This window comes from Labeo rohita, unplaced genomic scaffold, assembly GCF_022985175.1.
Source record: "Labeo rohita strain BAU-BD-2019 unplaced genomic scaffold, IGBB_LRoh.1.0 scaffold_73, whole genome shotgun sequence".
Classification (NCBI taxonomy): Eukaryota; Metazoa; Chordata; class Actinopteri; order Cypriniformes; family Cyprinidae; genus Labeo; species Labeo rohita.
Genome location: NW_026129667.1, coordinates 482,406 through 497,251, shown reverse-complemented (window position 1 = coordinate 497,251; position 14,846 = coordinate 482,406). Strand labels below are relative to the sequence as shown.

Sequence of the window (14,846 nt, the reverse complement as noted above, 5' to 3'; positions counted from 1 at the left end):
ACGATTCTGAAGTTGTAGGAGAAAATAAGATGGAGTTTTCTGACACTCTACATTTTCGAGCTGGAGTACACAGACGATAAACATGTGGTGTTTTGAAGACGTGAGTCGTAGTAGTGATGGGAAGTTCGGATCATTTTACCAACTTGGACCTTTGAGTCTCGTTCAGCAAAATGAGTCATTTCTTTCATTTCATTCATTTTAGCAAAATCAGCATCACGAGACAGCCCCATAAAATGAAAGAACGACTCTGAAAAACCCAAAGACTCGAAACAGGTGAACTAATTCCAGTACAGAACCTAATAGGATGTTGCGCATTCGCGACTGAACGAATCACTCCCCGAGACTGTTCGTTCTTCCCGAGTCACATTAAAGATTCATTCAAAATGAACGTAAATTGTTGTTCCGGAAGTGGAGTTCTTTTTTAAACAGAATGTTTAATTTATTAACAAAACAAATAAAAATAAGCCATGCTATAGCCCTAATATAAAATAATGAAATAACTTACACAAAGTTTAAATAACAGAAATTCAGCAAACACAGTGGAACCAAATAAATTGTAAATGAGTGTTAAAAAGCTTCCAAAATCATCTTAGATAAACTGCAAAAGTCAAAAGGCCTTCCAAAGTCTAAAATATTTTTAAGATTGTACTTTATGATGTTAGTTTTAATAAATAAGTAAAAATTGTAAAAATCAAGGAAATTTCTTTGGCTTTTTTTTTTTTTTTTTGCTGTATCGAAAATGTACAGAACTGTGACACCACTGTGTCTCGTCAAACCGAATCGTGAATTTTGTGAACCATTACACCCCTAGTAATCAGTAGTGCCTTCTGGTGGTTTGGAGCCAAAGAAATAGAATGCTGGTTAAAGGTGACATATCATGAAAATCTGATTTTTGTGCTATAATGAGGTCCCCGGTGCATCTACCAACCCAGAAAACTTGAAAAAGAGCAACCCAGTAAACTAGTAAGCCGTTATATGCAAGCTTGTGAAAAAATTAGTCAATCAGATTTCACTCTCCCCATCATTTAGAAAGGGGATCTTATTATAACATTATCCCTTAATATTTCCCCTTAATCTGCATGTTTCCACCCACGCTGCCATCATTCTGTTTTCGCAAGTGACAGTGGTGTACTAGTTCTAACGTCATGGTGAAAGTTTGAGCAAAGCATGCTTAACTGTTTTGTCATTGGCTGAACTGACAAGCACAGAACAGTATTTTGAGTCCCAGCCTTAGAGGAGACAAGAGAACATTGGATTTATTGATTTATTTACTGTATATTACGCTGCTGCCACACAGATCTAATATTAAAATGTGATTTCTTTCCCAGCTGTTTACCTTCACAAACATAACTGACTGTTTTTGTGTGTTTTTACCATAAACTTGTGTGTATTTGACAGTTTAAGCGCAATAAGACATGAAAGAGAAGTTTAGTTTAGCCCTCCCACACCGTGCAACAGCCGCTTTCTGTGCATGTGATTTGGATGTGTGCGCTCAGAAAATCCTATATCGGAAGTTTAAACTGATGTGCTTTTAAAACGCATACGATTGACATAATAATCAATTTTTCATAATATCATAATTTGTGGGATATTTTGAGCTGAAACTTCACTGACACATTCTAGGGACACCTGAGACTTATATTACATATTGTAAAAAGGGGCATAGGTCTCTTTTAAAGGAATATTCCAGGATCAGTATACTACACGAAACAATACCATGAACTTAAAATACCTGTAGAAATGATATAAACTGCCAAATAGCTAAAAATTAGCTTGTGTATGAACTGGAGACTTCAGAACTGTGGTCGACAAAAAGACTTGAAGAAAGACATTGATGTGTCTACAGAATATATAGTACTGTGCAAAAGTCTTAGGCCACTAGTATTTTCATCAGCTAAAAAATAGTTTAAAGTCAGTTAAAGGCGGTCTTTTGCTGTAGTGTGTCAGTAGGAAATATCAGATTACATTTCCAAACATTCATTTTGCCATTAATCGTAATAATCCAGTGAGATTTTTGTTTGCACAAGGAGTCTGACAACAGCGAGTGCTCTGCACAGAGATCTGATCTCATCTTCATCCAGTCTGTCTCTGGAATGACATGAAGAAACAGAACAAACTCAGACAGACTAAATCCAGAAGAACTGTGACAAAAACTCCAGGATGCTTCAAGAAACCTACCTGCAAAGCTGCAGCACTGTTAAAAGTTTTAGGCACTTGTGTAAAAATGCTGTAAAATGAGGATGCGGTCATAGATAGATTTTGTTTATCAATTACCTTCTATTAACTAAATGAAATCAACATTTGGTGCGACCCTTCTTTGCGTTTACAGCAGCTTTTGCCCTAGGTGCACTTGTGCACAATTTTTCAGGTAGCTTTGCAGGTAGGTCTCTTGGAGCATCTTGGAGACGTTGCCACAGTTCTTCTGGATTTACTCTGTTTCAGTTTGTTCTGTCTTCATGTCATTCCAGAGACAGACTGGATGATGATGAGATTAGATCTGTGTGGAGCACTGGCTGTTGTCAGACTCCTTGTGCAAACAAAAATCTCACTAGATTATTACAATTAATGGCAGACAGAATGTTTGGAAATGTAAACCGATATTTTTTACTTACACACTACAGCAAAAGATAGAAATAACTGACTTTAAACCATTTTTTAGCTGGTGAAAATACTAGTGGCCTAAAACTTTTGCACAGTACTGTATATGCGTGCTACATCAGCATGTCACAAGGTGACAACTTTGATAGGTTGTCAGCAAGAATAAAGCCACTAAACCCACAGAGGCATTTCCACTCAGCTGTGCCTTCTGGCAGTCACCCACCAGTCGCAGAATCATGGTTACATGCATAATATACCTTATCAGTTGAAATCACTCTCACATGAAGCTTTTTCATTAAACTCTGATAAGCTTTTGCGGTTTTTTAATTAAATTACTGGAAATAAATGATGGCAGATAAAAGATGCTTTGCAATGTTTGTTCCAGACCACTTTACCAATTTATGTGTACACTTTGTGAGCTTGTATAAGTGAGAACCTCTTTAATCCAGCTTTTCATAGTCTAAGCATGTGGTTTTGCTGCCGCTCAGTTGTATTTGAAGCAGTAAGGTGAAAGAGGCTGTTCTTTTTTCTGAATATAGTCACTGTTAAAGAGAATTTGTTAGGTGTAGTACACAGCCGAATAAAACTTAATTTACTCAAAGTTGTTGTTCACCCAAAAAGGAAAATTGGATGAAAAGTGATTCAATTTCAGGTCATTCAAGATGTAGAAGAGTTTGTTCAGGTTTTGAAAAATTAACATTTAATTATATTACCTGCTCACGAGTGGATCCTCTACAGTGAATGGGTGCCGTCAGAATGAAAGTCCAAACAGCTAAAGAAGACCCTTCTTCCTCGGCTGGGATCGTTTACAACCCCATTTGGGATCGTTTGAAGCCACATTTAAACTGCATTTCGGAAGTTCAAAATCGAGGCACCATACCAGTCCATTATATGGAGAAAAATCAAAAAGCATAATTTCTTTATGACTGAAGAAAGACAGATATGCTCATATTGGATGACAAAGGGGGTGAGTACATTATCTGTAAATTTTTGTTCTGGAAGTGGACTTCTCCTTGTAACCATCATTTCTTGAGTCCATAATCAATAATAATGCTTTCTTCCAAAAGTTCATCCCCTGTTGTCTCTCACATCAAATCCACAGACATATTTGTGTTTAAAGCTGTGCACATTTCTCTCCTGATTCAGACCTGATGTCTTTTTCACTGGATGAAGCTTTATTATTGATTACAGACTCGTATTTTAACTGGAAGCAATGGTTTAAAGCTGTTTTAGTGCATTACAAACATGCAGTTTTTCTCTTCACATGACATGTATTGATGGACTGGAGTGGTGTGGATTACTTGTGGATTGTTATGATGTTTTCATCAGACGGCACCCATTTACTGCAAAGTGTCCATTGGTGAGCAAGAGATAGAGTGCTGAATTTCTCTAAATTTGTTCCAATAAAGAAACTTATCTATTATCTTGGATGACCTGAGGGTGAAATGTTAAAATATCAGACATTATAATATATAATATTGTACCTTCAGCAAAATTCCTTTTTGGGAGGGAATTATTAAAGGAATAGTTGTAATTTTGCTGAAGATACTTATAGTGTCTGGAATTTTGCATCAGCCAATCAGCTTTCAGTATTTGAATTATCCATTTATAAAGTTGTTGTCAGGCCGTTTAGAAATAACTAAATACTATATTAGTAATATTCGCATGTTGCTGTTATGTAAGAAGTTACTGGTCCTCCTGAGATGATGCTCTTGTAGTTCCTAGGCACTAGTGTTTGTATCCTCTCCTCATCATTAGTGTTGCCGCTGGTAAACAACTTTGATTATTGCAGAGACCCGTACGGTGGAAAGTGAGAAGGTTGTGTGGATACTCTGACCCGTAACAACCGTACTTTCATCCCAAATCTTACACTGAGCCTTTTAGAGGTACAACCTCCCACTATGTAGCGGTCCTGCTGGCTCAAATCGTGTTTCCTGGCAACGCATCTGTTACTTTGCCTCATTTTTGTCTTCCCACTCTTTGGTTTCTCCAGATTTGATGCATCACGTCCAGAACGTTGACATGAATGCATAATGAATGTTCTCATAGTCACATGCCGCATATGAATGGTTTTTGTTTTTGTTTTTTTTTTTACCTGCGAAGGACTAAAAAAGTTTTGATTTTATTATATTTTATATGCAGTTCTTATAATAACCTAACGGTACTGAGTAAGAGGTGTTTACTTCATTTTCTGAATTTTCCTTCTGGCTACAAAATAAATGTATGTATTTATTTCTTTGTTTATTTATTTTAAAATATGTGGATAAACAAACATCTGGATAAAAAAAAACTTCTTGTTGCAGCCTCCCTCACTTCTGTGTAGCTTTATAAAGAAGCATCAGCTTAAATGAATGACTGACTGTAATTTAAATGTAAATATAAACATTAATGCGAAAGAGTGCTGGTATTTGGATTAAAGCCGAAACATCCTGATGAACAGACTTTGTGGATGGAAGAGCTATCTACAGCTCAACTAAAACATGAAAATGTGTCCTCAAAGAGGTTTATAATGACAGAATTTACAGGATTATTGAGTAGATGAAGGACAATTATTTCACAAAACATCTTGCAGAGTAAGACAATATATAGCACTTTAATACTAAACTATTCAATATATAGTGCAAATAACTGGAATTCAGTTTGCAGAAAGATGTGTTCACATTTTGTCTAATTATTGTTTGTCTTCTTTCTTTCTTCATGTTTACTGATTGGTCTAGATGCACTAACCTCACTGTACGGTTGTGGTAGCCCACCTGGTTTACACCAAGTAACTGAAATCTAGACAGATAAACAGAAAGTATTATGGAGGAGCAGTAAAAATGCAAAATACTGAAGACAGGACTAAATTGCTTACCATAACATAACTATTTCCATCAGCAATTCTATGGCTCTGTTCCAGAACTTAGAGAGCTGCCTACATACAGTAGGCTGCATCTTAAAGGGATAGTTCAGCCAAAAATGACAATTCTGTCATTATTTACCAACCCTCATGTTCTTCCAAATGGACTTTGAATGGAGAGACAGAAATCTCTCAGGTTTCATTAAAAATATCTTCATTTCACCTCTTGCCACAGTAGAAATGTGTATTTTAAGACATTTCTCACACTAAATTAAACTGAACGAAAATGTAAGATAAATCCATGTTGGATAAGCCTTCCTAGTGTTGGGTAAGTTACTCTAAAAAAAAATAATTAATTACTAGTTACTCAGCAGTGTGATTAGATTACTGTACAAATTACTCTCTCCAAAAAGTATTTAATTACTTATTAATTACTTTTAAGTCCTATGTCAGCTTTGACAAGTTAATGATACAAGGATAGACATAAAACAGTTCTTTTAATTCTTTCAAATATATAATAGATAACTGCATAAATTATTGTGGTCACACTTTAAATTAGGGTCCAATTCTCACTATTAACTAACTATTAACTATGACTTTTGCCTCAATATGCTCCTATTTACTGCTTATTAATATTTAGTAATCTAAAAAGTGTCATGGCTCATATTGTGTAATTTAGTGAGAATATGGAGCTCAGTGGAAAGAAGAAAAACAAATTTCAGAGGTCCAAACTAAGTCAAAAAAATATGCAATTTGGTGCAGAGTTAATGCTGATATTTATATAAAAAACAAAAAAAAAAAAAAAATCTGATAGCTTGTAATGTAAATCAGTGCTATCTTTATAACAGTGTAACAGACTACTTGTGTACAAAGAAATATACAAAGAAATAAATGGAAATGTAATTTTTAAAAAAAACTGCCCTTTCAGACTTTTCTCTATGCATTTACTTACTGCTTGTTTTCTTAAAAAAAAATAAATAACACTAGCTTCTCTGTTCTTTTTGTAAGGCCTCTAACACTAGCTTGCTTTTTCTATTCTATGTTTTCTTTTTATTTATTATATAATTTAAAAAAAATGATGCTACTTGTTAGGCTAACTGAAACTTGTCATGTTATAGCTCTTTTGTTGATTTTGATTGCTTCCATTGATAAAAAGCATCTGCTAAATGTAATTGCATATAATTTTATGACCAAAGCTCTGTATTTTCAAAACATATAATGCAATGCAATGCAATGATGATTGAGAGATGAACAAATAAACGTTCCTTGAAAGTGATAATTATATTGGATACATTTCAACGTAATGTATGGATGATCAAGTAAACATAAGTTGCAACTAAGCAATTGCACAACAGAAGACATGCAGTAGATTGTGTGCAACAGGATGTTCATCGGGTTGAGGAGGATGCCGTAGGCTTTATAAAGATAAATTTTGCCTATATAGGCAACTCACTGGGTTTAAAAATAGAGACAATTTCATCAAGATTTAAACACTGATCTGTGAAGTCACTGTTTTGGGTGTCTTTGTTTTCAGGGCGCCCTAAAAATTGGTGATGTGTTACTGTTGCTAATATATAGCATTCTTATGTTATTTATAGCTAATAAATAGGGTTGGGTATCATTTGAATTTTATTGATTCTGCTTCCGATTCTGCTTATCAATTCTTAACGGTTCCTAGTTTCAATTCCGATAACATTAAAAAGTCAATAAAAATGAGGTCAAACATTTTTATTTTGTATTTTACAAAAATCAGCAGCCTACAGGACACGCCTAAGTGTAAGTTTGGTCTATGGTTTTAACAAAAAATACCGACTAATAAAATAAACGACTAATATAAATTTCAAACATTAAATTGTTAAAGGTAAAGTAAACAGTCAGTAATACAGTAGGAACAAGCAAATAAATTAGCAATAGCAAAAATAAAACTGAACAAATTACAGGTACAGAAATTTAAATCAAAAGCTTAAAAACACTGCATAGTTTTCTTTTCATAAATAAAATATAGATTAATCCTCACTGAAGTTACGAAAGATATTCAGTCAAGATCAGTGAATGATTTTGTTCTTGCATTAACATTATTGACAGGCAGCATGTTTATTTTGGTGTCTCTTTAACACCAAACTCACGCGGATCTAAAAATACTCTTGCGCATGCATTTTCTTTCTCATCTGTTTACTTTCACTTTCGACAAAAACGTCCGTGTTTATGATGATATACTGACATATTTAGTGCAAATTGGGCAGTAAATGTGAAAGAGAAGTCTGGATCTGATCTGGCCTGGAACGACCTTTCCTGCAGTGGAAATTCACGGAACCGTTGTTCATTTTGCCTGTGCTTCAGATGTGTGCGCTCTGTGAAGTTCTTTCCCTTTCTGCGCTTAAATCGTGTGATTTTAAACTTTAAAATCACATAAAAATGCGAGCGCAGATTGTGAGCGTGTTGACATATAGTACCGTTGCGCTGCGGGTGTCCCGAGTTCGAATCCCGGCCCGGATCCCACCCCCTTCTCTCTCTCCCACTTGGCTTCCTGTCTAAATAAAGACATAAAAATGGCAAAAATAAAACCTTAAAAAAAAAAAAAAAAATACGAGCGCAGGAATCGTTAAGCGGAACTGAAATGCGGGAAATTTGGAACCGGTTCTAAAATGGAACCAGTTCTCGATACCCAACCTTACTAATAAAGGAGTGTTGTTTTTGTCCTGCACTGTTTGCTTTATGTCATAAAGTGATTGGTCTCTGTGTTTGTGGTGTCCCTGTAGAAATATAAGCCGGGCAGATGTGATGACATTCTGAAGTGGAAGCCGCCCAGCCACAACTCGGTCGATTTCAGACTCAAGATCACCAAAGTCGGCGGGGAGGGGTGAGTCATCATCGCTATGGCAACTGCATTCACTACGCTGAAATCAATGCTAAACATCAGAACACATCCCTGCAAACTTCCCACAACTCACACGGAGACAGAGACATCCAGGAGGTTTTCTCATGTGTGTCTGCCTTTATCTCCATGTACGCGCTGATGTGTGAGCGATTATGAAACGTTCAGCTCTGAGTCACACGCAGGTGGTTGCAGCATTAGCAACTTTTCGAGTCGCTACTTTTCGGAACATAATGCGCAGGCAAAATGTGATTCGTGAGGCCCGTACCCGAACAGACTGGTGACTTTGATTATGTGCGGCTTGACATTTCTCTCAGAAGAAATGTAGCGAAGCATAAAGTGTGAGTTCTCTAGCGTTCCTCATTTACGCCTCTCTCAACCCATCTGTCCACTCCGTCCAGACTCCAGATTTTACTGTCCTCAAATGAGCCAGGCTTATCTTTTAAATGCAGGCGGTCCGGAGGGAGAGTGCTGACCCTTCTGCAAAGACTTTTGTGCGCAAAGCAATTGTTTTTGTCTCCTTGCGTGTAAATCCCGTCAAGAACGTGTTCAGGTTATATTTCACCCCAAATTCCAAAAAAAAACAAAACATGCATTTTACACAATATTTACAACAACAGCATTTTCTTGACAATTAATCACGTTTTCCCCCCATAAATATATGGTATTGGCATTAGAGTAAAAAATAAATAAATAAAGGGGAAATGTGCGTAATTGTTGCAGTGCAAAATATAATTTCTTCTTTTAATATGACATGTTTTCATGAGGTTCACCCATTTATTGTAGTGCTTGTTTGTGTTTTGGTATTGGATCATCCTTGTGTATAATTTTCTGCCTTGGGGAAGGTACACACAAGATGTGCAGTGCAGTGGAACAGAACAGAACACAACATGTTTTAGGAACCAGGCTTGTCGTCGCCGTTTGTCCGTAATTACGATATTATTAAGACATGAGACTTCAGGACTGAAAACTGTAACAGAATAATTTGTGCAACGTTATAGAAAACAGTAACGATTTCCATTTCTGTCAACTCTGATAAATTTTCATGACATCCATTTCCAATTTCTTACACCTCCCTTTTCTTGAACACTTCCAAAACAACAACACAGTAACCCACAGCAAAAAACATATATGTACAACAAGCTTTTTTTTTAAGCTTATTTATAGAAATGTGTCTGTTGTGTAACATAATTTCATTTTACAGCATTCAACTGAAAATAAGTAAGTAAATACCTTCACCTCTTAACTGTCACCCCTTCCCCCTCCTTTTTGAACACAGATGTGAAAATGCATTAGCTGAATAAAAATGGTGGTAATTCATGAACGCTTTGGAACACACACCCAAGGCTGGTTTCTTTTTAAAGAACACAATCAGTAGATTATTGTTTTAAAGCATTTCAAAAAATGAACATGTAAACAGGTTAGAAATGTTTAAGATTACTGTAATAAAATGTAGTGTATGATAATATTTTACATAAAAATAAGTGTTTTACAGAATATTTTGGGATATAGATTTGCTATAAAACCAAAGCTGTGTAACTATGCTTTAAATGTGAAGTTGATACCACAAATATTTACAGTTGAAGTCAAAAGTTTACATACACCTTGCAGAATCTGCAAAATGTTTAGTTATTTAACCAAAACAAGAAGGATCATACAAAATGCATTTTATTTTTTAATTAATACTGACGTATAGAAAACAGTAACGATTTCCAAACGGCGAAGTTTACATGTAGTCCACAAGAGAAAATAGTAGATAAATTATAAAAATGACCCCATTCAAATGTTTACATGCACTTGATTCTTAATACTGTGTTGTTACCTGAATAATGTGTTTTTTTGTTGTTGTTGTTGTTGTTGTTGTTGTTGTTGTTGTTGTTTTTGTTTAGTGATAGTTGTTCATGAGTCCCTTGTTTGTCCTGGACATTTAAATGGCTGATGTTCTTCAGAAAAATCCTTCAGGTCCCACAAATTTGTTGGTTTTTCAGCATTTTTGTGTATTTGAACTCTTTCCAACAATGACTGTATGATTTTGAGATTCATCTTTTCACACTGAGGACAACTGAGGGACTCATATACAGCTATTACAGAAGGTTCAAACACTCACTGATGACCAGAAGGAAACACGATGCGTTAAGAGCTGGGGGTTAAAACTTTGAATTCGAAGATCAGGGTAAATGAAACTTATTTTGTCTTCTGGGAGACATGTAAGTATCTTCCGTAGCTTCTGAAGGGTAGTACTAAATAAAAAAAATATGATATTTAAGCAAAATAAGAAAAATGTACACATCTTCATTCTATTAAAAAGTTTACACCGCTGGCTCTTAATGCATCATTTTTCTTTCTGGAGCATCAGTGAGCGTTTGAACTTTCTGTAATAGTTGCATATGAATCCCTCAGTTGTCCTCAGTGTGAAAAGATGAAAACCAAAGAATTTGTGGGACCTGAAGGATTTTTCTGAAGAACAGCAGGCAGTTTAACTGTTCAAAACAAACAAGGGACTCATGAACAACTAACAAAAACAATCACTAACACTTCAGGTAACAACACAGTATTAAGAATCAAGTGTATGCAAACTTTTGCACAGGGTCATTTTCATAAATTCAGCTACTATATGTAAACGTCTTTTATGTGAAATATCTTATTCAGGTCAGTGCTAAATTACTAATATTATGCATTTTGCATGATCCCTCTTATTTTGGTTAAATAATTAACATTTAGCAGATTCTGCAACGTGTTTGTAAACTTTTGAGTTCAACTGTAGGTTCCTATGATATTTTGTTTAAGTGCTATATCAAAAGATTAATGACACCCAAACTCACAAACTGATTTTTTAAATGCATTTTCCTTTCACAAAATTTTACATTTCCATAACAATATTACTTCTACTTCTAATGATATGCTTTTTTCTCAAGAAGGATTTGATTATAAAATATTGTGGTAAATTTTGTAGGAGGAGCCTGCTGAAAGGATTTAAAGAAAAATAAATATTTCCATATTTCTGATTTTCAACAGTTTTCACAGGATGAATTTTGAGTGTTTAAAGGGGACATAACACACACACAGTTTCTGCAAATGTCATGTTAATCTTGAGTACCTATAGAGTAGTATTGCATCCGTCATATCTCTGAAGAGTCCTTAGTTTTATCAGATTTATTCCCTTAATGCTGGTTTCTTTGGGAAGGTGAACAAGGTTATCTTTCCCTCACAACCAAAAACACATATTTGGGGACAATGTTGATTTTTGTGGTCAAATACAAAATGTAAAATCCTTTTCAAGCAAGTCCTGTGCAGCACTGCCAACAACTTCCGTAACCCAAATGAAGCATGTTAATAGACGTGCTTTTGCTCGGGGGTGCGTTTCCCAAAAGCATCGTTAGCTAACTAAGATTGCAAGTTACATTGAACTCTATTGGTAATGATGGAAACTATAGTTGCTTTTGTGAAACACACACCCCTGGTTGATGTGTGCACACTCTTCCTGGAGAAGTGCCCATACAAGGAATTCTGCCATTAATGACGTCATACAGGGCCAAAGCATTCTGAAACTTACACAAACCCTGAAGGTGTGTATTTGCCACAGAAATACAGAAAGTCATAAAACCAACTTGTTTTTTGAGACTTTGGTCATGTTTAAAGGAGAACTACACTTCCAGAGCAACAATTCACAAATAATGTACTCACCCCCTTGTCATCCAAGGTGTTCATGTCTTTCTGTCTTCAGTCATGAAGAAATTGTTTTTTGAGGAAAACATTTCAGGATTTTTCTCTATATAATGGACTTCATTGGTGCCCCGATTTTGAACTGCCAAAATGTAGTTTAAATGCAGCTTCAAAGGACTCTAAATGATCCCACCCAAAGAAGAAGGGTCTTATCTAGCAAAACAATTGGTCATTTATTTCGGAAAATATATATTTTTTTATAATATTTAAACACAAAAGCTTGTGTAGCACAGGCTCTGGGATGCACATTCACAGAGCTACATACTATTGAATCACGTCGAAAGGTCACACGGAACTACAAACCCAGTGTTTACAAAGTGAACGTGCAAAGAAAGTGTGTAAACACTGTTTACAAACAAAAATGTACAACAATGTCCTCCTCTCAAGTTGTAGGAGAAAATAAGATGGAGTTTTTTGCTATACTCAGTACACAGACGATTAACTTACACGTGATTCGTAGTAGTGATGGGAAGTTCGGTTCATTTTACCAACTCGGACCTTTGAGTCTCGTTCAGCAAAATGAACGAATCTTTTTTCGAGTCATATCGTTCATTTTTCCCTAACACATCTGCTGCTTACACAAACGTTGATCACACTACAAACAAGACAAAACTGTAATGCTATAAGAAACAGAAAAGATAAATTCATTGTTTACCTGGGTCTTTATGATTAGCTCACCTCACCTCTTATCTGACAAGTTTTCGGGTTTGAGTCGTTCGTTCATCACGTGACAGCCCCATAAGATGAACGAACGACTCGAAAAAGGTGAACTAATTCCAGTACAGAACCTAATAGGATGTTGCGAGACATGAACATCTTGGATGACAAGGGGGTGAGTACATTAGCTTGAGCTTGTTCTTGGATTTAAAAATATGAGACACAGCACAGTGGAATGGTAATGAAAGCAGAGAAAATCAAGATGCATCTCCCAGATGGCAAAGGTGTCTTTGCCACATGTTTAAATAGAAAAACAATTAAAAATCAATGCATTGGAATGCAGAAACACGTTCTTTGTGCTTTCCATCATGCACTTGTTCACCTGTGCAGTGGTAGAATCTGCACCAGGAAGGCTCTGTGTTATCAAAAGAAATGTGTCAAATGAGATGCATGAAGATCTACACATATGTGTTTAATGATGTAGCTGATCATAGCGCAGTGTACTTTCAATTCAAATGAATGTTATTAAGCATTCTTTTATTTCACCGTATCGACACACCACTTGAAAAGGAGGCTGTTTCTACTTTGAACACACCAAAAATGTAGTTTCTGAACCCTGAGGCGAATGCAGTACACTTGAGTGTCCCGCCCCCACACTCTTCTGATTGGTACATTGGTGTAAATCTGACATTGATGCCCTGTGCAGCAAAAGTTGAACTATTTTTAACACGACAGGCCATTTTTTAAACTCAAGAAAGGAAAACGGCAAGACGTGATACGCTGGAAAAGATGTTCATCTGACGCATGTATACGTAGAGGGAAAATTAAAAATAGCGCAGACAGAATGCATGAATGAAGACTCTAGGGGTGAAGATGGATTCATAAGGCGGTTTAAGAAAGCATTTCAAGCATTCAAACTAAAAATGATGAACAAAATATTATTTATGCTATTCTAAAAATTAAAAATGACGATAACGAGAGTCATGTGAGCACGTAAACAGAATGTCCACTGGGAATTAATTGATTCTACTAACTGCATGTAAACGTTTCTACATCATCATTGGGATTTTAGCCAGTGGATATTTTGCTCTAAGCTTTGATTAACATGTTTCAATATTCTGATGCTCATCAATGCCTAGTTGATGAGGCAAAAAATGGCCAGCAGGTGTGTTAAACATATATTTTGAGATGGTCAGTGTGTCATCGAAGCATCATAGAGCGCTGGCTTTTCTACAGCAGATGTGTCAGCGAGCGGCTGAGGTTATTAGCGGGGTTACTTCCCTGCCAGGAAACAGAGAAAGATGACATCTCCACTCTCCTCCCACACAGCTCTCTCTCTCGCTCTTTATCTGTGAGTGTTTTTCCCTCTCACCATGCCCTCTTTATTTGCAGAGAGCTTTGAAATGAGATGGGTAAAATAATAAAAGAACCCCTGACTCTTTGCTTAGATGATACTGAATGCTGGAGTGCGGTAATGAGAAGACCTTGGGTTCATTTGGTGCAATTTTTAAGGAAATGAATTTGTACTTCAAATTTGTGTGGTTTGAAAACAGACAAACATTTCATTAGTCTAGCTGCTCCGCAAACACGCTCCAAGTGTTAAAAGCAGCAGAACGGATGCTTTCAGAACATGTCTCAATAGTCTGGTAATGTTTTTGTAAAAAGCCTTTGTTGCAGTGAAACCTAAAAGGGTAAAGTAAAAATCAGACCTTCTCCTGTTGAATGTACAGACTCTGTAGTGTAAAAAGAAGCTGAACCTCAGAAATTGCAGATTTGAGACTTCTGAATACTTAGCTGCATGATGTACAGGCGGTAGTTTGTTTGGACACATCTCCGCTGACCTTGAACACCTACATTATAAAAGCTACGAGTTCCCGGTTCGGTTTCAATAGAGATAGCGAGAGGCGGCACTGCTTGTGAAGAGAAAACTCTGCCTGACTGCTGCACCACACGTTGCAAAACATGAATTTTATCTGTTTACATGTGTCATTGACCAGAGATGGTTTTATTCACAACCATTCAAACTTTTAGTATTGAGCGATTTTCAGCTTCAGTATGACTTTTCTGTCATACGATCAGCACTTTAACACTTTCCTTTGGAGTCCTGGACTTGTTAAAAGGTGAACTATCTTCCCATTTCAGCTTGGCCACCCT

The 14,846-nt window shown here is 36.1% G+C and overlaps 1 protein-coding gene across 1 annotated transcript in view; it reads left to right on the top strand.

The window, feature by feature from the left end:
- The window catches only part of rngtt (RNA guanylyltransferase and 5'-phosphatase), a 152,146-nt gene that overhangs the window by 117,632 nt on the left and 19,668 nt on the right, over nucleotides 1-14,846 (top strand). The window contains exon 13 of the mRNA XM_051104502.1: nucleotides 8,197-8,297. Coding sequence (XP_050960459.1) covers nucleotides 8,197-8,297 — 101 coding nt within the window. The remainder of the gene's footprint in view (nucleotides 1-8,196; nucleotides 8,298-14,846) is intronic.